Source organism: Sciurus vulgaris (genome assembly GCF_902686455.1).
Source record: "Sciurus vulgaris genome assembly, chromosome: X".
Lineage (NCBI taxonomy): Eukaryota > Metazoa > Chordata > Mammalia > Rodentia > Sciuridae > Sciurus > Sciurus vulgaris.
Window position 1 is genome coordinate 86,126,617 of NC_136471.1, and position 23,627 is coordinate 86,150,243.

The 23,627-nt window shown below is 39.2% G+C and overlaps 1 protein-coding gene and 1 long non-coding RNA gene across 3 annotated transcripts in view; one reads left to right on the forward strand and one right to left on the reverse strand.

Moving 5' to 3' along the window:
• LOC306651493 overlaps positions 1–23,627 on the reverse strand; it is a 543,249-nt gene that overhangs the window by 155,173 nt on the left and 364,449 nt on the right. The window lies entirely within an intron of this gene.
• ARHGEF9 (Cdc42 guanine nucleotide exchange factor 9) overlaps positions 1–23,627 on the forward strand; it is a 267,373-nt gene that overhangs the window by 103,233 nt on the left and 140,513 nt on the right. The window contains exon 1 of one of the 2 annotated variants that reach the window (XM_079124086.1): positions 674–781. The exons of the other annotated variant lie outside the window; for it this stretch is intronic. Coding sequence (XP_078980212.1) covers positions 752–781 — 30 coding nt within the window. The 5' untranslated portion in view covers positions 674–751. Of the gene's footprint in view, positions 1–673; positions 782–23,627 lie in introns of those variants that run through there. 2 annotated transcript variants of the gene reach the window in all.

Sequence of the window (23,627 nt, forward strand, 5' to 3'; positions counted from 1 at the left end):
GACAGAGAGAGAGAGAAAGAGAAAGAACACCAAAGTATGGAATGCTTATGTAGATCCCTTCCATCCTTCTAACCTCCGTTTGTTTATCTGTAAAATGGAGATACTAATGCCTGCTTGTACAGGATTGTTCTAACAAGTAAAAGCAATGCAGATGAAAGCCCCAAGAGAGTTCACACCAAGAGAGAATACCCCAGGGGAGTATGCAGATGGAGGGCTTGGGGGAGGGAGGCTTGAGAGTTTTGGCGTGGCTTCATTGGGGCCGGATCTTATTAGGAGATTGGCTCAACACCTTTTAAAGCAACTTTGAAGAGGACTTTCTGCTGACTCAACACTATTGGGAAGCCCCACAAAAAAACAGCATCTAACTCCAGCGCAACGGGAGGCAGGCAGAGGTGGCAGCTGCCTTCTCGCTGGCGGAGGTTATTCGCCTCCAATCTCGCCTGTATCCTACTCCCCCATTCTCAAGCCTTTTGGGGAGACAAAGGCAGCCCATTGGGATCCCCCTAGCGTGCTTCTTACTGCCAAGCCCCTGGGGAGCAGCGGGGCGGAGAAGCAGAGCTTGCTGGCTGGCATGAAACAACCTGACTGAAGGCGAGGTCCCAGGCGGAGGGGATTGGGCTGTAAATCTGTGGAGGAGGGGAGGCGGAGGGGGCGCTGGGGCTCTTGCTCGCTCCAGCCCAGCCCTCTTATCCAGCCCGCGACAACCCGCGCCAGCCACCGGGCCTCAGAGAAGCCGGACTTCGCGGGCACCATGCAGTGGATTAGGGGCGGATCGGGAATGGTGAGTGCACGTAGCCCTGGCTTCCCCTGCATAAGCCTTAGTCCCCCAGCCCCACCTCCGGTCCCTCCAACTGGCCTCCGTGGAGCGAGCCCTTTCGCCTGTGCCCACCGCCCTCGCCGCCGTCCTTGAGACACCAGTGAGCTTGCTGTGGCCATTTTAGGAGCTCCGGTTCGCCCGCCTGCCCAGGAAAGCCCCCCTCCCATCCCCCTCCGCATTTCTGTCACCCTCTGTGATTGGGGTGGGATGGGGGTGGGGGTTAGGTGAAGCGTCCAGGAGCATCCCAGAGGTCACCTGGGAGGCTAGAGAGGAGAGGGCTAGCATAGGGGCTCTTAAAGCAGTGAAACTCAAGAGGAGGCTGGCAAGCTGGCACGGTGCTGAGGGGAGCAGTCGCAAGCCTGGGCTTGTGGAGGGGTCCTTCCCTGGTCAGCCTCAGGCATGAGGGCCAGAGATCGACTCCAGGGGAGACCTGCACCCCTTCCTTGCCTGGGGCTGGGGTCACCCTGTTCACACTTGGGGCTTTGTCAAGGAGAGACAGCTGCAGAACACCCCATTCTGAAAATGGGTCTGGGCCACCTTTAGCTAGCAAAGTCCCCCTACCCCACAAGGAGTGTGTGCTTGTGTGTGTGTGTGTGTGTGTGTGTGTGTGTGTTTAGTGTCATTCTCCAATACTTCATTTTTTGCCATGGTGTTCCCTTGTCTACCTGGAGACCTTGGAATGACTTCCCTTTGCAGATAGGAAGTGGTGCCTGCATTTTGATGCTTCTCTGACTCAGCCCGAGTAGCTCAAGCCTGGTCAGGTGCTCTGGGGAGTGGGAGGCCACAGTGATTTTGTCCTCAGCTGGGAGACATGGACAAGAGGGTCCTGGAGGGCAGTTGGGTTGGGTCAGCAGCAATGATGGCAATGCTAGTCCATACTTCTGCACTGCCATTTACAATCCACAACTGAAACAAAGTAGCCTGAAGCAATTGAGCAAAAATTGATATTTAAGTCCTTTTTGTTCCTATTCTGGAAGGGAGGGGGGATCTTATGTAGACTAGGACTGTATTCAGCAGAGCTGTCCCCTTCCTCTGGGTACTCTCAGGCTCTCTATTTCAGTAGTTCTTAAATGCAGCTAGTTTACATGCCTAAATGCAAGGGCTTCAAACAGACCCTTCTTCCCAGACCTCCCTCCCTTTCTGGGGTCCCAATTAAAGTGAATCCAATGTTTCTAGAATCAGAAAAGGTTAGAGCCTTTAAAGATGTTGGAGTCCTTGCAGTTCAACCAGGAAAACAGAATCAGAGAGTAGGAGAGATTTGATCAAAGCCACAAACTCTTGGAGGCATATTCCAGTCTAGCACCTGAGTCTCCTGACTCTTCCTCACTGTCCTCCACTATTTCACAGAATCCTCTGTTCACATGGTGCTGAGAGAGGCAGAAAGGAACAAAGAGTCATGATCTTTGGAGAGGCCCTTCTTCAGTATGAACAACTGATATAAAATTTGGGTGAAAACCCCTATACCTGTCCAGGTATTTTTGGCAGTCATGTCTGAGTGAGACTTCCTCCTCTCCCAAATATATTGTAGTGTAGAGGCCCATTGCCACCCACTGAAAACATACTAAATAAATGGAGAAATTTGAAGTTTTGCCATTTGTGTGAGAGAAGAGAGTGGTGGACATATTATGAAGACTATGTAATTGAAGATTGAGATGGGGAAAATCTCAGTATAGTATTTTTAGGGTACTGAGGCAGTGAATGTTATATGATGACAGCATTGAGTTAGCCACTTGCCAGAATTCAAAGGATAAGAATAATAAACTCTATTTTAGCCTGAGAGGCAGGAAACCTCTAGTCTTGGACCTGCTATTAAATCTTTGATAGGAATGCTTTGGACTTCGGATTTCTTACCTTTAAGTAAGACTATTAATGATCACTAAAATGCCTTCCAGACCTGAGTTTCTAAGATTCCTAGGAGTAAATGTTGGATAAAATTTAAGTAGTGGCTTATGAAAAAAATAGGGAATGTATATCTACTTACCATCTTTTAATGTGACTAGTCAGATGGTCTTTGCTCCTTGTTTTTACATTTGCAAGGTAGCTGAAATACAGATTGGGCTTTTTATAACAGTGAGATTTCTGATTAGAACATTGGAATATTGTAACTTATTTCAGGTATTACATGTGACTTATGGTTCTTGAACGTAAATTATTGTTCAATATTTTAGAAAATAAAACCTGTTACCATAGATAGAGGGCATTAAACTGTGAGTTCACATAGGATGATAAATTGTTCAGTATATGTATTTATAGTTTCTCCCTGCACTGCTAGCTTTTACTGATAAATGTACCTAGAGAGGAAAGAACTCTCTTCTCAGAGTCATAGTTCTAGGGTTGAGGGCCTGACTTTTATATCTCTAGCTCTGAAATTCTTGCTAAGTGTCAAATCTCTTTCAAACCTCAGTATTGTCATCCATAAGATGGGAATAGAGTACCTTATGCGTCATTATTCTATTGAGGTCATTAATTTATTTTAAAAATATACAGGTTATCCATTATGAATCAGCACTGATCCAAGTGCAGAGTAGCTAACAGTGAACAAAATTGAATTTCTTACTTTCAGGGAACTTATATTCTAGGAGGTGGGTTACTCAACAGTCACACAAATGGACATACAATATGTCAAGATGTGCTAAGCACTATGGAAAAAACATGTAAGATAACAGAAATAGGGAGTAGAATGATATATTAGACTAGTCAAAAGCTTTCTGGTTAAAGGACATGGATACAGAGATGTGCAGAAAATGAAGTAATAAACTTCATGTGTATGTTTAGAAAAGTGTTCTAGCCATAAGGAACACCCAGAAAGAATACAACTGGTTTGTTTAAGGAACAATGTCCTGGGGATAAAGAATTAGTAAGTGGAAATGATAGATGAAATCAGGGAGAAAACAGGCCAATTTTATAGGGCAATTAGTATGACTGAGATGGGGAGCCATTGGAAGGTTTTGAGCAGATGAAAGTCATGATCTGACTTAAATTTTAATAGGAGATTAGATTGCAGGGGCATAAGGACAAGAGCTCTGGGAAGACTTAAAATAATTCAGGTTAGAGGTGATGATGATAGCTTGAAATGGTTCTGATAGTGTTGATCCATATAATGAAATGACTGTACCCATCATTGTTTATAGATGGTCTCGGTCTTTCTCCTTTCTAATCACCTACTTGGATCCTCAGATGGTTGAAAGTGGGGCTAGAAATAGCAAGGAGTAGATATATGCATGCAAGGATATTTCATATAAATGTCAATGATTGAATGATCTGCTTTGGGCTCCTGGCCATTGGTGAAATTTAGTGTGGGTTGCTTCTACATAAATTACCAGTGAATTTAGTTTCTTGTTTTATGGGATTCTGAGAAGAAAATTAAGTATATTATTAGCACTTTTGCAGATACACTTCCTGGGCTCAGTTTGGCAGCTTCAGGATGTCTTTTTGGGACTTCCCTACTCCATCATTCCTAGCATTTGGCTTCCATTCTTCATGATCTGTGATAAGTAGTAAAGCCCAAGAAAACTTACTAACATCCATATTTTGGAAGGGAAAAAGAGGGGGGAATGGACTTGACCCCTAATTTTTAAGAAGTCTGCCCAGATGTCCTGTTTAATAATTCTACTTGTATCTCATTGAAGGCCTGAGTCATGGCCACTTCCAATCACAAGAGAAGCTAGGCAATGATGTAATTAAACTTGAGTGGCAACGTATGTACCTAAAAAAATGTGGTTGATGTTTCTGATACAAAGACACGGGGAAGAATAGGCTATTGAGAGACAACCTGCAGTTATTGTAATACTTATTCTACCCATATGCCTGCCAGTATAGAAACACAGAATAAGCGTTTGAACTCAGCTTTAGATTGTGAGTCAGTCCAATAGATATTGCTAATAGTAAAGATGTTGCCATTAATCTGGTGAAGGATCAATCACAATTTGACATGCCCTAGACCTCCTGTTTCCAGTGAGAATCTATTTGTGAGAGCAAGTGGGTGGTGATATTCTTCACTGAGATAAGGAATGCAAGCAAAGGGTAGTGAGCAGTGTTTGGGGAGGAATTCGAGAAAGGAGATGATGAGTACAGCCTGAGCCCTTGGTGAATCTGATATGATTGGACACTTGCATTGTAGATACAAAATAGGGAATTTATGATCTAGATATCAAGATCAGAGGGTATTGGATGGCACTGAAAGAGCTGTAGTTTTGAGAGTAGATGATGAACTACTAAGCATTTAGAAATGCTTTTCAGACCCAGGCACTATGGTACTTGCCTATAATCCCAGCTACTTGGGAGGCTGAAGCAGGAGAATTGCAAGTTCAAAGCCAGTCTGGGTAACTTAGTGAGACCCTGTCTCAAAATAAAAAATAAAAATATAAAGGGCAGCAGATATAGTTCAGTGGTAGAGTGCTTTCCTCAAAAGTATGAGGCTCTGGGTTTGATCCTCAGGACACCCCCAAAAAAGTGCTATTCAGCTTGAGAAAGTGAGAGGTAGGAGCAGAACTTGACCTTTCAGAGCTCTGCTATCCTAGAGCAGCAGACCCAAACCATTTTGTTTTCTCTTTTCCAGAACTTCCTGGGAAGCACTACAGTTTCGGGATTTACTTTCTGTAGTGCTCATTTTATTTCTGGGTTATCTCAGCTGTGATGTCCAACTTGTATCACCTTGGGGATAATTTTGCCTAACTTCTTAAATCAGGAATCAGCAAAATACAACCTGCTGACCAAATTGAGCCCATGTGCTAAAAATGGTTTTTATATTTTTAAATGTTTGGGGTGGGGGAGAATAACATTTTGTGGTATAAGCATATAAAATTATATGAAACTCAAACTCCAGGGTTAATAAGTAAATTTTATTAGAACATAGCCACATTCATTCATTCACTTATTACCTATGGCTACTTAAGCAGGGTTTAGTTGTTGCAGAGATAATATTGTCCACAATGACTAAAATATTTACTGGTTGGCCCTTTATAGAAAACGTGTGTAAATTCCTGCCTTAACAGTCATAGGATTACTGAAGCAATGCCTTAGAAAGACAGGGGAAGGGGTAGGACAGGAATTTGATTGCTCAGCTTTGACTTGCCCTGAGCAACTGGGCATTTGCTTTACATGTTGAGTTCTTGCTTAATATTTTGGAGAAGGGATTTTTGACCACCCTGCATTCTCCCTACTCACCCCATAAAATGTTTGGATATTAATCATTTTATAGATTGCAAACAGTAAGGCTCAGAGAGAGGGGGAGCCTGATTCATGACCACACAGCTACTTAATAACTGAAAAACAAACCCAAAGATCCAAATTTCCAGTTGAGTGTGCTCTATTCTATGAAGTAAATTTAGTGTGGCCAAGGAAAGGGAAGTTCACCAGCTGTATACCAGCTATATTAAATGCTATCTCAATTACGCCTCACAATAACCCCTATAAAATAGTTATTAATGTCTACCTTTGTTCATTTGTCAGCTTTTAAGTTCATGCAACAAATATTCACTGAGCATCTACTATGTACCAGGTATTCTACACTTTAGGAACAGAGGCAATAGAATTGAAAAATATCCATACCTTCCCAGAGTTTATATTCTAATTCAGTTTGGTAACAAGGATAGACAGCTTAAGCATTTTGCTCAGGGATAAAGAAAGAAGCTACCTCAGCAGAGTTCAAATCCAGATATTTACTTGATTGCAAAAGTCTTATTCTTTCTGTAACCTACCCACCTACCCTTTCCATTTGCCACCCCCCATCTCCCACTGATCTCTTACCTATGCACACACACATTCACCCATCCAACCATCCATCCATTCATCCATCTCTTCATTTATTTATTCAATGTATTTATCGATCACTTATAAATTGCTGAGTACTGGTGATGTAGTGGGAACAGTCATCTAGATTTTATCCCTCTGTCCTGGTGAGATTGACATAGTTTAGTGGTGAAGAACACAGACCCAGACCCAGTTTTCCTGTAACCATCAAATACTTTCTCTAGCCATTTATTGTTCATGTAATCTTGGGCATCCCAATTCACTCCTCAGTGTCTTTATTTTTACAATGGGTGATATAGTAGTGCATGCGTATTTTACAATGTAGTTGTAACGATTAAATGAGTGAGTACATGTAAAGCACCTTGAACAGTATTTGATATAGATTAAAAGCTATGTAAATATTTGTTATTATTTTTATGTTTCCCTGAGAGTCAGAGCTCACCCCAGTTGACTCAGAAATGCAGCTTCATGTGTGTAGAATCACTGACTATTCATGTTACATTCCTCAGTGTACTTTCATGCTAATCTGAGAAAATTTTATGTCAGTACTTAATAACTCAACATATTCCCTTTCTCATATAATAGATACATGACAGAAATTATATTATCATGAATAGGTTAATACACGCTTAGGGTACAAAACTCAAAGAATAGGGAAAATAATGTAGTGAGTAGTAAATCTTACTCCTTTCCTTGGTCCTATTATTCTGTCCTTTTACCCAGAGGCAGGCACTGTCATCACTCTCTTAGATGTTCAGAAATATTCTTTGCCTTTAGAAATATATACCTATACAAACACACACACACACACACCACACATTTTCTTTACCTCTTATATACATAACAACATATTCTAAGAATTCTGTACTTCACATTTTTTTTCTTTCAATTAATGAGATGTCTCAGAGATTATTCTACATTAGTACATACAGAGATTGCCTTCTTTTGTATAACTGCATAGGATTTTAATGTTGATGGCCAATTAGGTTGTTTCCAGTCAGCCATGATAAATAATGCTGCCATAATTTAACAGGTAATTTTTAAGAAATGGATATTTATTCAGTAGCTTTGATTTCCAAGACACTATACCAGACTGAAGTGTGGGCGAGCCAAAGCAAGATGTAGTTTATGCCTTTAAGAGGCTTTTATTGAGTAGGGAAGAAACACAGTCCAACTGATCTATGTGTAACCAGAAGACAGGAGGAGCAAGATAATGGTGGGGGAGGTTGCAGAGTATTAAGTGGAACTACAAAAGGAAATGGTATTTAAACTATACTTTTAAGCATTTCATATCACAGACTTGGCTTCTAGTGGGGAATAGACATGTAGATGAGGCATGAGAAATTCCAAACAGAAGATACATCATAAAACAAAGAATCAAGCCACAAAATAAGTGGTATGCCCTATAAACAGCTCATAAGTACTCTGTTGTGGCTGGAAACACATCAATCTGGATTTTGAATGCCATGCCAGATTCAGAAGCTTTGATAAGAAGAACCATGACTTAATGAAATAGGCAGAGGATTCCTTTGGTGACACAGGCAATGGGTAAGAATTTTATTTGATAACTGAAGACAAATTATACAGATATATCAATATAAAATCTCAAATACTCTGACTCAAATGTTTATTGTGAAAATTTCATGGGAAAAGCGTGATTACAAGTTACATTGACCTGGGTTTGAGTCCTGCCTTCACCAGCAGCTGTAGCTATGTGTCCTTGGCTAAATTACTAAACCTCTCTGAACTATAGCATCCTTATCTACGAAATGAGGGTGATAGCTTATATTAGTAAGGGTCTCTCAGAAAAACAGAACTGGTATGATGGATGGATGGACAGGTAAGTAGATAGATATTAGATAAATAGTTATTAAAATAGTTCAGCTCACATGATTATGGAGGCTGAGAAGTTCTAAAATATGATGTCTATAAGCTGGAGACCCAGGAGGGCAAGTGTTTAGGTCCAGCCCAATTCCAAATTCTTGAGAACCAGTAAAGAATAAGGCATGGATCATTTCACATGAGACTTGAATGTAAGTTCAGCATCCTTATCTAGAAAATGAGGGTGATAGCTTGTGTAAGTAAGTGCTCCTCAGAGAAACAGAACTAACATTTAAGCAGGATGCTTGAGCCTGCAAACCTGCTGGCTTGAGACTCAAGAAGAATTGATTGTTTCTATCCAAGTCTGAAGGCCAGAAAAGACCCATGTCCAAGCTCAAGCAGTCAGACAGGAAGAGTTCCCTTTTACTTAGCCTTTTTGTTCTATTCAGTTCTTCAATTAATCAAATGAGGCTCAACCACATTGTGTGAACTTTACTCAGTCTGCTTTACTGGGCCTACTGATTCAAATGTTAATCAACACCCTCACAGACAAACCCAGAACACATTTTTAACCAAATATCTGGGCACCCTGTGGCCCAGTCACATTGATATATTAAAACTATCACATAGCTTCCTTGTCTTATCAGTCTGCTGAGAGAATCACATGCATTAGTAGACATAGTCAAGAAAGGGATATGTAAATTGTGCTACTTTGTACCTGTAGGATAGCAATTATTATTTCTGATAGGACAGAGGGGAGACACAATTCCATGGGCAGGGTCAAGGTCTTTCCCACTGCCCTGAGTTCAGATCTTAGATCAGACCTGGCATTCCTCTTCTTTGAGTCCTAAGAGATCCAACAGGAATTTTGTTCACATGGAACAATTCTTGCTTCAACTAAAGAATTTCTGGATTCTCTGTTAAAGGAAAAACTGAGAAAGGCATCCAGTGATCCAGGACATAATGACAGGAACTTCCTCTTAGGAGCCCATTGCTTTGAAAAGCTCATATCATGCTGTTTTACATTGTATTGTGTGTGTATGTGTTTGTGTGTTTTAGAAAATGACTAGTTCTGCAAGTGGTTAAGCTGCCAAGTAATGGAAATGAGACAATGAAGAAGAGAAATGCACTCAGCTATCTCTAAGAGGGACTATTGCCATGAGGAGATATCCTGTCAAAAGGCCTGACTCCCATACCAGGGAAATAACATTTAAGCTGAATCAGCTATGTAAGGATTACAGTCAATCAATCAATAAAGAAAGAGACAGTGAGGTTTGTGAGTTAGAGGGAAAACAGCAGAAATAACATATGCAAAGACCTTCTAGTTAAAAAACTTGGCATGCTTGAGGTATAGAAAGAAGGCCAGTATGACTGAAACATAAGGAGAAAAGGAGGTGAGTGGCATGACAAGAGAGCTGAGAGTAAGGCAAGGATCATCTTTCATAAAACCTCGTAAACCCTGACATGATGTGCACTGTTATACTCAATGGCAGTCAGTGTTTAAGTGGTCAATAGCATGGGCTGTGGAATAAGACTATGTGAGTTCAAAGTATGTCTCTAACACATCTTAGCTATGTGACTTCGAGCACATTACTTAATTTCTCTGTGCTTCAGTTATGTCCTCTGAAAATTGGCAATAGTAATGGGACTATCTATGGTGTTACAGTGTGGATAGCGTGAGTGAACATGCACACAATCAGTGTACATGATAGTGCTGTACGGAAAGTTCTGTTTCTTTTCTTTTCTTTTTGAGGCTTCATAACTTGTATTGGTACCTTATAATTATATATAATGCTGCGATTTGCTGTTACATATTTGTACATGACACAATATAAAAATATAATTTGGCCAATATCATTCCCCAGTATTTGCCCTTTCCCTTGCCTCCTCCTTACCCCGGGTCCCTTTCTTCTACTCCATTGATCTCTTTGATTTTCATGAACAACCCCCCCACCTTTCTTTTCCTTTTTTTTTTTTTTTCTTTCTTTCACTTCCACATATGAAAGAAAACATAATGACCCTTGACTTTCCGAGTTTGGCTTATTTCACTTAACAATGTTTTCAAGTTCCATCCATTTTCCTGCATGTGACGTAATTCATTCTTATTTATGGCTGAATAAAACTCCATTGTGTATATATACCACATTTTCTTTATCCATCCATCCATTGATGGACACCTAGATTGGTTCTAGTTTGGTCATTGTGAATTGTGCTGCTGTAATCATGGGTATGTATGTATCATGACAGTATGTTGTCTTCACTTCTTTAGAAAAAATACTGAAGAGTGGTATAAGTGGGTCCGTATGATGGTTCCATTCCTAGTCTTTTGAGGAACTTCATTAATGATTTTCATAGTGGTTGTACTAATTTACAATCCCGCCAAAACTGCTTTCTCTATATCCTCTCCAGCATTTATTATTGTTTGTAATCATTTATTATTGTTTGTAATCATTTTTTTGGTGGGGTACTACGAATTGAACTCTGGGGCATTTGACCACTGAGCCACATCCTCAGCCCTATCTTGTATTTTAATTAGAGACAGGGTCTCACTGAGTTGCTTAGTGCCTCACCATTGCTGAGGCTGGCTTTGAACTTGCAATCCTCCTGCCTCAGCCTCCCAAGCCACTGGAATTACAGGCATGTGCCACCATGCCCAGCTTATTGTTCAATGTTCTTGATGGCTGCCATTCTGACTCATGTGAGCTGAAATCTCAGTGTAGTTTTGATTTGTGTTTCCCTGATTGCTAATGATGTTGAACATTTTCTTCATATATTTGTTGGCCATTTATATTTCTTCTTTTCAGAAGTAGATGTTTAGTTCATCTGCTTATTTATTAATTTTTTGGGGGATTAAGTTCTTTGTATATTATAGATATTAATCCTCAGTCAGAGGCAAAGACTTTCATTCTCTTCGCATTGTTAATTAATTTCTTTGTAGATGCTTTTCAGCTTGTTGCCATCCCATATATTAACTCTTGGTATTATTTACTGAGCTTAAGGAGTCCTATTGAGAAAAGTCATTGCCTGTGCCTCTATGCTGGAGTGTTGTCCCTATGTTTTCTTCTAAGAATTGCACAGTTTGTAATGTAATTCCTAGGTCTTGATCCATTTTGATTTGATTTTTCTGCAGGGTGAGAGATAAGGGTCTAGTGTAATTCTTCTGCATACCCATAGCCAGTTTTCCCAGCATCATTTGTTTAAAAGGTTACCTTTTCTCCATTATATGTTTTCAGCATCTTTGTCCAGGAATCTATGACTGTATATGTGTGGGTTTGTCTCTGTGTCTTATATTCTTTACCATTGGTCTATGTGTCTGTTTTTATGCCAGTAATTTGCAGTTTTTTTTTTTTTTTTTAACTATAGCTCTGAGTATAACTTGAGGTCAGTATTGTAATACCTCCAGTATTGCCTTTTTGACTTAGAATTTGCTTTAGCTATTCTTATTCTTCCAAAAGAATTTCAGGGCTGTTTTTTTCTAATTCTGTGAAGAATGTCACTGGTATTTTTATGGAGATTGCCTTGAACCTATGTATTGATTTTGGTAGTATGGCCATTTATATTTGGTCTTTTTAGGTATACATGATGGTAGAGTGTATTTTGACATATTATACATACATAAAGTATAACTTATTCTAGTTAGGATCCCATTCTTGTGGTTGTACTTGATATAGAGTTACACTGGTCAGATATTCATATATAAGGATAAGGAAGTTATGTCTGATTCATTCTATTGTCTTTCCTATTCCCATCTACCTTCCCTTCCCTTTGTCTAATCCAATGAATTTCTATTTTTCCCCTCCCTACCTTCCATTGTTGTGGGTTACCACACACATATCAGAGAGAACATTCAGTCTTTGATTTTTGGGACTGGCTTATTTCATTTAACATGATATTCTCCAGTTCCATCCATTTAATGGCAAATGACATAATTCTTTATGGCTGAGTAATATGCCATTGTGTACATATACCACAATTTCTTTATCCATTCATCTGTTGAAGGGCACCTAGGTTGGTTTCATAGTTTAGCTATTATGAATTGAGCTGCTATAAATACTGATGTGGCTGTGTCACTCTAGTATGCTGATTTTAAGTCCTTTGGGTATGTACTGAGGAGTGGGATAACTGGGTCAAGTGGTGGTTCCATTCCAAATTTAGTAGTAGAATGGTGAGGCCTACTTTGTGATCTCAGAAGACAACATTTGCTGGCTCTGTAGAGAAGCGATTAAAGAGGGTGAAAGTTGAGATGGGGAGCTCATTTGAGGAGAAATACACCTATATTGATATATAGACATCTATTTTGAAATTAGAATCAATGGGATTTGATTGGAAGAGGTGTAGGACATGGAAAAATAATATTGAAGTGGGGAGTTTCTAGCTTTGCCATTGGCCAAGTGCTTAATTTTGGGCAAATAACTTAAAGTTTTAGTTTCCTTACTTATTGATTGAACTTCTCCTGAGAAACCAAAACAAGATATGTACGTAGAGTGAAAGAGCAATTTATTTTAAGGAATTGGCTCATGTAGTTTTGGTGGTGCAAGTCCAAACTCTGCAGGCTAGGCTGGCAGGCTTGAGATCCAGGAAAGAGCTATAGTCTGAGACCAAAGGCAGTTTCCTGGCAGAACTCCTTCTTGCTCAGCAAAAGTCAGTCTTTGGGTCACTAAGATCTTAAACTGATTAGACAAGGTCCACCAATCCATTAGGAAGAATAATCTTCTTTACTCAAAGTATATCCATTTAAATGGAAATATTGGACTGGGAGGCCCTGGGTTTGATCCCTAGCACTGCAAAGAAAGAATTTTAAAAATTACATCATTTAAATATAAATGTTATCCAGAAAAATGCATTCACAGACATACCAAGAATAATATTTTTAATTTTTTTCAGTTGTTGATGGACCTCTAATTAATTAATTAATTAATTAATTTATCTATATGTGGTGCTGAGAATCAAACCCAGTAACTCACACATGCCAGGCAAGTTCTATACCACTGAGCTGCAACCCCAGCCCCCAAGAATAATGTCTGACCAAATATCTGGACACCATAGTTCAACCAAGTTGACACATAAAATGAACTCTCACACCTTACATACGTAACTAGAATAATGACAATGCCTGATCATTGATACAATTGTGTGGATGAAATAATATAGGTTATGTAAAGCACTTAGTATACTGTCTTTCACACAGGAGGGACTCAATTAGTAAACTACTATTTCAATATAATAATAATAATAACCCCTCACATTTGTTTGTCATTTTGCATACTCAGAGTACCTTCACATAACTGAATTAATGTAATCCTGACAACACTGTTCCTACTTTAAAGTTTGGGAAACTAAGGCTGTAGGAAGTGAAGTATCTTTTCCATACAGCTACCTCCAGAGAGAGGATAAGAAAAGTGTGTAGCTCCATAATAGCTTCTTAGGCATTACTATCCCCACTTGCCAGGTATGGATGTTTGCTTGGCCTCCTTCATTCTAGAAGTTAGGGGCACCAGTAATAAGATTATGAATGCACTGAGTCTTGAGAATAATGCTTACATTTACTAAACCAGCACTGATTTTGTGCCAGGTACTCTTCTGTTTCACAGTGTATCTAAGTTAATCTTCCCATTAGTCTATCGGCTGGACAGAAATCTCCAAAGACTGCCATGTAGGGCGCGGAAGAGAAAGGGACCCATAGGCCATGTGATAAGAAAACTTAGATGACTTTCTGTTCCTTCCCACCACACCAATCTGCATTCAAAAGAGGGTGAAATATGAAGGAAACCCTTTGAACCTTTACAAATGTATGACATATGTATTTGGTATGAAAAGACAATGAGGCCTGGCAGAGTGCTTCTGAATACATAGAAGAAATTCTATAAGTGTTTATGGGATGGATGAGTGAGCTGATGGGGGGGTGTAACCTAGGTTACCTGTAGCCACCAAGCCTGGGGCTGGCCCAAGAGGGAACAAAGATGTTTGTATCAAATATTTCCTTTGGTCTGGGTAAGATGTAACTGAACCAGGCAGGTACTGAGTTGAAGGGATTAGGCTTCCTGGCAAATGTATTTAAATCCTCTGAATACCATTTTGTGCCTTTGCAATATGAGGCCTTTCTCGCTTCATCCCACTAGCAGCAAACATTCTTTTATTCACACATTCAGTAATATTTATTGAGTGCCTGCTATATAGCAGGTACTATTCTAGGCACTGAACAGTAAGCAAAGCAGACAAAAATTTTTTTCCTTATGGAACATATATTCTAGTAGGGAAGATATGTGATAGGGCAATGATTAAATAAAATATGTATATGTTAGTTCTAAGAGCTATAGAGAAAAACTACAGCAGGGCAGAGGGATGAAGAAGTATGTGTGTAGGTGGTTGAAAATTTAGATTCCTATTTCCTGCATATTTTCCTCACAGGGTTGCCATGAGGTTGATAGGGAATAAAAACCCACAGTATTTAGGAAGCTATGAAGTTCTATTTAAATATAAGGTACAGTTAGTTTTTCTTGGGGGATAATTTTGTTTGGATCCTTATTTTCTGCTCCTCCATTATCAGTAGAGTAAAAAAATCAAGAATTCTGACCTGGACGGTGGAAAACTCGGGTTCTAGTCCTAGCCCTGCTATGGCAGTCTCTTAAAATCCCAAATGTATGCAGCTGTACAGATTATAAAATACTTTTCCCAGAACCAGATCTTCTGATGCTTAATCCATTCTTCCATGTGCAAATGATGTGTCTCCCTTCCCAAACTACCCCTTTCCAGACTCCTTGTACTTTTGTGAGATTCAAACCAGAAATGGGTTTGAACAGACCATATTATAAAGTGAGACTATAAGAGTGAGTTTCTAGGATCTGGAGGATTTGTGTTACTGCTTAACTTAATTGTGGGCTTTTTTTTTTTTTTTTTTTTCTTCTCTTTCTTTTTTTTTGTGAACCAGGCGTATGTGTGAAAGGGAGAAAGTGACCCTTCTGAACTGGTGCCACTTCCTTTCCTCTTTTGAAAAGCAGCTGAAGGGAGTGGGGGCTGCACCAAGCCTCAGCACCTCCTAGAAATAGGAACAGTTAGCAGAATCACTTGACATCTTGCAATAGAGCGACAACCACCGATGTGTAGCCCCTTTTGGGCCACTCTGATTATGGGATGTGGGAACTGGGACTCATTTCCTGACACCTAGTACACAAATGACTCATGACCTTTAAAGACCTATGCTTGTCTGCTAGGTATGACCTCACTCTGAATCTGGAGGTAGGAGTAGAGAGTCTCAAATAGGTGGAATCGTTATTTAGTACCTGACTTTGTCCACTGTGGAATTTCTTCACATCCTAACTGAATTTTTTATTCTGTAGAGCACTTTCAAATCATTATATAATTCATCTCTGTGGCAGGCACTATTTATATCATTTACAGATAAGGAAACTGAGGCTTGGATAGTATATAATTTGCCTAAAATTAGGATATTCAAATCCTCAAACAGTATTATTTATTAGCATTTACTTACCAATATCATATCCCAGGAATTGTTCTAAGTGCTTTACATGTATGCCTTCATTAACTCATCACAACCAACCACATTATTATCTCTTTTGCAGATGAGGAAACTAGGTGTTTGTGAATCTTGGGTTTGCTCAGAATGAAGGACCAAAAGAATATCAGGGCATTCTACCAACTTCTCCATTTCAATAAGAAATATGAGGCTTACAGACATTAAATATCAATCAGGGTCACACAATTAGCAATGGCTAGAACTAGGGTTGAATCTCAGTAAACTGGTTCAAGAGCCTGTGTTCTTTAGTATTTTTTAGTTGTTGTTTATTTATTGATATGCAGTGCTAAGAATTGAACCCAGTGCCTCACACATGCTAGTCAAGCACTCCACCACTGAGCTACAACCCCAGCCCCAAGCCTGTGTTCTTAACTATCAATCTAGACTTAGACTGATTCTAAATCTAGGGTTTTGTTTACCCAGCACAGCTAAGTTAGTAGAAGAGAGAGAGAGAGAGAGACAGATAAAGACCCAAAGACAGACTTATAAAGTCCACACAGCTCATTTAATATTTTTAAGCTTAATATTTGAATGAATAATATGTTCTTATGGTAAAACAAAATCCAACTATAAAAATGTATGTAGAGGATGCTCTTTATCCACTCATCAGAGTTCACCAGTTCTATAGCTTTTTGTGTATCTTCCCAGAGGTTTTTAAATGCAGATTTAGAAGCAGATACAAATATGTTTATTTTCCCTCTAGTTTACCTGAAGATCATATATCATACATACTACTCTGCAATTTGCTGTTTTCACATAATGTGTCTTTGAGATCTCTTCTTATCAATCTGCAGAGAACTTCAGTAATCCTAGCTGGGCCTTCATGAATTTTCATAAGCTTCCAACCATCTATGTGTCCTGCATTCTTTTATTTACCAAACTTTGTTGATATTCGGTCTTATCTTAACATCTTCACTTAGAGTATCACTGCTGGAAAATCTGGGACATCTACAGAAAATACAATTCCTTGAATTCTATTCCTTAGTCTCCCTCTGACCTAATCCATCTTCTTACAAATCCTTCAGCTCAACTAACTCTCTTCCTCCTATTGCAATTTAATCTTATTCATATCATTCTTATCATACTGTATAAATGCCTATCAATCTACCTTCTTATGCATATAATTCTTGTTAAGTATCTCTTAGAAGCAAAAGTCCATGTTTAATTTGAATTATAAGCACTTAGTGTTCTGAATGTGGAGTGGCTTACAGTTGAAATGAAGCCTGTAAATAAAACCTGGGCATGGAGTTCAGATGGGGTAGCAGATTGAATGAGTCTTGAGGTCCAAGAATGGAACTATCCTGGAGATCAGTCTGAAAAACTAAATAATGGGTCTTGATACTGAAAAAGCATTGACTGCCCATACCAATCTTGAATTGATGCATGATTTGGCTGCCCCAGAAAAATCCTAAGCCTGACAGGAAACCATTATACTTCTTAAGGGGCTTTTAGACAGACCCCTGCTGTTCTTTTCCAACCAGTCCTCTCTCTACCCTGAGTAGTGACAGATGGTCTGGCCCACTGGCTTGTTTGAAATAGAACTGAAATAGGCCCAAAATAAATGTGAAATAGGACTGAAATAGATCTATGCAAAGGAACAGGAGGAAACTGCTGCTCCTGGTATTTATTCAGATATTTCTTCAGATTTTGGCCACAGGAGGGCGGTATAGACAGTATTTCCTGATGGACGGCCTCTGGGTGGTTGTTTAGAATGGTATCTTTGCCAACAGAGAAATGAAAGCTGAAAAGGTTCTGTGATTCTCAGCCTGTAGTGCAGACCTTTGACTTCTTTTTGGAGGAGTTCTTATGAACCAAGGCCCTTGGAGGTTGGGGAGGGGCAAAGGCTGGTATCCACAGGTTACAGTAGAAAATACTTTTCATGCTAGATTTCCTCTACATACTACATTAAGTCAGCAGGGCTATGCATAGGTTTTTATTAAGTCAGTAATTTAATATATTTTTATTGAATACTAAGCACTATTTTAGATGCTGGAGAAGGAACAACAAATAAAAAAGTCTCTGCCTTCATGGAGTTTCTTTTTTAGAAAGAAAGACAGTAGACTCATAAACAAAGAGTTATTTAATATTTAAAGCAGTCATAAGACTGTGAGGGGAAAACAAGATAAAAAGGGTGAGGAGTGATGTGTTGGTATCATATTAAAAATGGTGGTTAGGAGAGAACTCTTTTTATTTTTTTTTAATTTGTTCTATTTAGTTATACATAACACTAGAAAAAAGACCTATTTTTAAGGAGATGAAAGAGCAAAACTTGTAGATAGCTTGGAGAAAAGTCTTCAGGCAAGAGTTAAATTCACAATCCTATGTCAGAGTTTTGCCCTAAAACTCTAGCCCCACCACTCAATTATATGCAACCAAATTCTTTAACTTAAGCTAATTATCCATTACTTTTTGTTTAGGATACTACCTGAGACCAAATCCATACTACCACACCTTCAGCAAGGCTGTTGAAGGCTTAAAACAATGGATGCTTCATTTTAAGTTACTATTGTAGACAGGACATAGCTTTTTGAGTTTTAGGGAAGTTAAGAAACTTGTCAGATTAAACACAGTTGCCAAGAAGCAAAGGCTGGGCTTACATTTTAACATTTTAACTTTTTATCCACTATTCTTTTCACTCTGCCATGAGCTTTTCAAGGCATTGTAGAGGCCTCATCCACTTTGGGTGAATGTGAACTCACAGGTATCTCTTCTTAGTGCATCAACAGAAAGATCAGTGTTCCTGATAAGGGAGGTGACAGTATCACCCTATTCCCCATTGTTATTCCCACCTGGATACTTGAATATATGTTCTGAGGGATGTAGACTGAAAAGCAACTGGCCTAGGGAAAGTACTGACAACCATGCCACAGTACAAGAGCTTAAAATAATGTTCATATTTACTTTATGGAAAACGTGTATGTGCACACACCCACACAGTGGGGGTATTCAGTAGAAATTGGGCTTTGGATCCACTATGGATATCTTCAAACGATTAGGAGAACTACTGCCTACAAAGACATGGCTTTTGTTTTTGTTTTTGTTTTTTCATGTGTCCGATTGTACCACTCTAACAAATGGACAGAAACCATAGGGTAGTAAATTTCAGCTCAAACCAAATAATAGCTTTGAAAGCTTCAGAGTGAGTTTTCTATTATTCTATTTCAGCAGCTGCTGGATAAAACTTATGAAATTTAGTGGAGAAAAGGGTTGGATTTGAAAATGTATCTCAGTTTAAATCCTACTATTGCTACATCCTACTTGTATAGCTATATGCAAATGATGTAAACATTCTGAACTATAATTTCTTCTTAAAATTGTGATGACAATTCTTTTTAGACTTCTGGGAATAATTAAATAAAATAATATGTTTGATGAGCTAGCACCATGCGTACTGAAAGTATTTTCTCTTTCTCATCCTCCTATCTTTTCCTTATCATGTATACTGTAGAAAGGATTCCTATGTAGGGATGTTGGGGTGAAGATGATCTTGGTCTTTTTCCCTTTGACCATGAAATACTATGATTCATTCCACAATCATTAACAGTTTTATTTATTCTCTGATTGTGCATGGGACATTTACTGTATGACACTAAAATTATGTGTATCATTGATTAGACTATAAGCGCCCTGAGAGCCTCTCAGTACACCTTATGTATTAGAATGAGTGCTTATTGAATTGAACCAACTTTGGAAGAGTGGAGATCTCTGTGCTAAATAATTGAGCTAAGTTGATGTTTTTGTCCTCAAGGGAGCTGACTGTCTTAAATAGAACTGACATGCAATAATGTACAAGAGCATCTAGTTACATAAGTAACCAAGATGATGAACAAACTATTCAATATCTGAAGACTGCCTGTGGTAAGCATCAGTGAATAATAGGGTGACTGGGATGGGGGCCGAATGACACATCAGTGAGCAGCAATGTGGGAAAGATCAGGACAAAAATTGGAACTTTCCTTGAAAGTACTCTTGGCAGAAGTTGGTTTTTGAGAGCTGTTTGAAGCATGAGAAGCAAAGGAGAGTCAGAAATTATCTTTTCCCTTACAGAAGGCAAATGTTTCCAACCTAGAGATCTTTGATCTGGGAGATATAACACTGAGGTCCAGATCAGGACATTGAAACAATTTATTCCATTGACCCAGGAGATGTCTTTTTAAATTTGTTCTTTTTAGTTATACATGACAGTAGAATATATTTTGACATATCATATATGCATGGAGTATAACTTTCCATACTTATGGTTGTACGTGATGTAGAGTTTCACTGGTCATGTATTCATATATGAACACAAGAAATTTACTATTCTACTATCTTTTCCACTCACATCCCCTCTTCCTGTCTAATCCTGTGAATTTTCACTTCTCCCCCAAGCACCCCACCACCTATTGTGAGGCAGCATCCTCATATCAGAGAAAATATCCAGCCTTTGGTTTTGGGGGTTTTGGCTTATTTCACTTAGTATGATAGTCTCTAGTTCCATTCATTTACTGGCAAATGCCATAATCTCATTCTTTTTTATGGCTGAGTAATATTTGAGAAGATGTCAACAGGTGCTTTTGAAATATGAGATATGTATCATCTAGTTTCATTACTATAGAACAGTGTTTAAGAAAATAGACTCTAGACCAGACAGTCCAGACTGTCTGGTTTTGCATATGGATTCCATTACTTATTAGCCATGTGACCTTGGGCAAATCATTTAGCTTCACTCTACCTTAAGTTTTCTCATGTGTAAAATAAGGACATACATAGTAGTAAATGTTTCATTGGGTTATTGTGAAGTTTGAAAGAATTAATATATTTAAAGGGCTTAGAATACTTTGTGTCAGCTATTATTATAATTATTGTTTAACTGCCTTTGGACTCTAAGAAATAGTGTGACATTACAAACACTCTCATGGGGTGATTAGCTTTTCATTTGTGTCTGTGGCAGAAGTAATGATAACTTCTAGATCAAAGAAATGGAATAACTTTCTGCCAACTGAAATTGTTCCAAAGATTAAATGACTGTCTTGACATGGAGAATCCTCCCTATCATTGTGGATGATGGGGCTGAGACTAGAAAAACAATATGTTTCAAGAGGATTGAAGGATGGAGTTGGGATTGTGCTAGACTAAGAGATCCTCCAATTCCTTGATGCTTGTCAATAAAAGCACTATTCAAAATGTGGGGAACTCCTAATTTTCTTTTTAAATTGTGAACAGATTTGAATGGGAGCCGACCCCACACAGACAGAGCTAGGATTAAGTGCCATGAACGGAACTGTGAGATCTCTCAAAAGAACTTTTGAGATTCATGAAGCATGGGTTCCACTTCCCACTTTCTGAACAATTAGTGGTATCATTTTGGACAAATTACTTCCTTTCTCTGAAAACCTGGAACATAAAGATTTAAGTTTTCTGTGTAGTCTCATAAGGTCTTGAATTCTAGATTGGAAGATATGATTCTTTGCATGGTAACAGTGGGTAAAGAAGACATTCATGCATTCAACAGGTGTTATGAAGCATTTTATAATTGCCAGCTGCTATGCTGCACATAGGAGAGAAAGAAATGAATAAGGAAGGCCTAATATCTGTCCTCCTCCCTTTACATTCCAGTGAAAGACACAAACAAGAATATAGTTGAGTAAGTGTTCCACAAGGGCTACTTATAGTGTCTGAGAGGAATATCATCCAGGATATTTGGTGGGGGTGGGGTGTACATCACAGAAAGCCTTCTAGAGGAGGTGGCACCTGAGCTGAGCTTTGAAGGTAAAGGACTAGAGAAAGAGAGCATTAGTTACCTAGGATCTGAGGCAAGATAACCTAGTGGGTTATCAGAACTACTGTTACATTCTGTGTAGCTAAAGAACAGAGAATGAGAGGATATTGGCAAGATCTGAGGTTAGAGTGGCCAAAGATACCACATGGGCAGAACAGTGTATGTCATGTTATAGAATGTGCTTTAGGGACAGTTGGGAGCCACTGAAGACATTTGAGCAGAAAAATAATTTAATATAGGTTTCAGCTGCAGAAAATAATGTACACTAATTCTTTTCAGCAGAAAGCATCTTGATACAGAAAATCAGGTGCTTACAAAATCGGTGGAACAGACAGAGGGGCAAGTTTTAGACTGGGCTTCCAGAAATGACTCCCAGAACAACAGCAGAGCAGTGTCTATCTCTGCTACAAACAGGAAAGGAGGAGATCAGGGACGCTGGGAGCACTCCATTGTATCCGTGATCTGGGAATCAGGACACTGTCACTGCCCTAATCATTGGGTAGAGTACCATCATATCTGCCATATTCTCAAGAAAAAATAAACCTTCATTCTCTGGCTCTCAAAATGCAGAGCTAGCTATCAGACACTAGGATTTATGGTAACAAACAACAGAAAACCTCAGTACCTCCACTGTTGTGCTTGCTAACAGAGGTAGCAGAGATATGTCTTCTGCCTCACCAACTCCTTCCAAATATTGGGCATGTTTATGAGACTGTCAGAATTCTTATCATATCGAGAAAAGTGACTACAAAGAAATCTGGGAAATGCCAGTTTGTTGTAGTTTTGTGGGTTTTAGTTTTTCAGCAATACAGGAAATTAAGCTAGTAGGATGGTGACACAGAACCTTAGCAAACAAACCATAGTATCCACCACAGGCTTGATAAGAGCAGAACTGCTTTTGAGAGAAATAATTTGGACAGGAGTGTAGAGGCTGAGTTGCAGAGGGAGAGGAGCACAAAATACGAGACAATGAATTGTAATAGATGAGAGATGATGAGGAACTAATTAAAGGAACTGGTAGCAGAGAGAGAGAGAGAGAGAGAGTGAAAGATGGAGAGAAAGGGACAAATGAGAAGGTGAAAGAGAAAGACAATCAGCAGGACTGGTTGGCTTTGTGTGGTGATGGAGAGGCAGGGCTAAAGATATCCTCTTGCTAGTCCACTGTGTAGCTACCATTCCCAAGAAAACTTAAGAAGAAAACATCTAAGGGTGGGAGAGAGAAAATGACTTCAACTTTGGACTTAGGAAGTTTGAGGTACTTGTGAGATATTCAAGAGAAGAGATTTAGGAAACAGTTGGAGATTAATCTCTGGAGTCCAAGGAGGGTACCTGGGATTCCTGAGGAGAGACAGTCTCTCTGGAAGCAATGGCCTGTGCTGATTATGTTATTCGATGATATGCAGTAATTTTATTGAAAGGAGGTGCATCCATGTGTAAAGTCAATGGTTGTTTAAGCCTCGGGAGTAGATGAGCCTAATCAAGGCAAGTGCAGAATGAGAAGAAGAGAGGCCTGGAATTAGAAGAATCATGAGAAATCGTGACATTAATTGCTAAATGAAGAAGAGCCCAGACAAGAAGCATAGACAATAAACCAGACAGATCATTTAGATGGTGTCCCCAAAGCAAATGAACAGTTCAGGAAAGAGGGAGGCATCAATGGAATCCAATGTGAGAGAATCCAGAAAAGATAAAGATGGACACACGGCTGTGAGATTTAGCAATAAGTTGTTTGTTTTTATATTCATGGAAGTTTCCAGGTTTCTATAGGATGACAGTGTAAAGCCAGGTAGCAAGGGTTGAGGGGTCAAAAGATATTAGGGAAATAGAGACAGGGTAAGATTAAACTTTCAAAGGCCTGGAGAAAGATTCTAATTGATCACATTATGAATAGCTAGTACCTTTCATAACATGACACACAAGAGGGGCTTTCAAGCTGTTTTGAA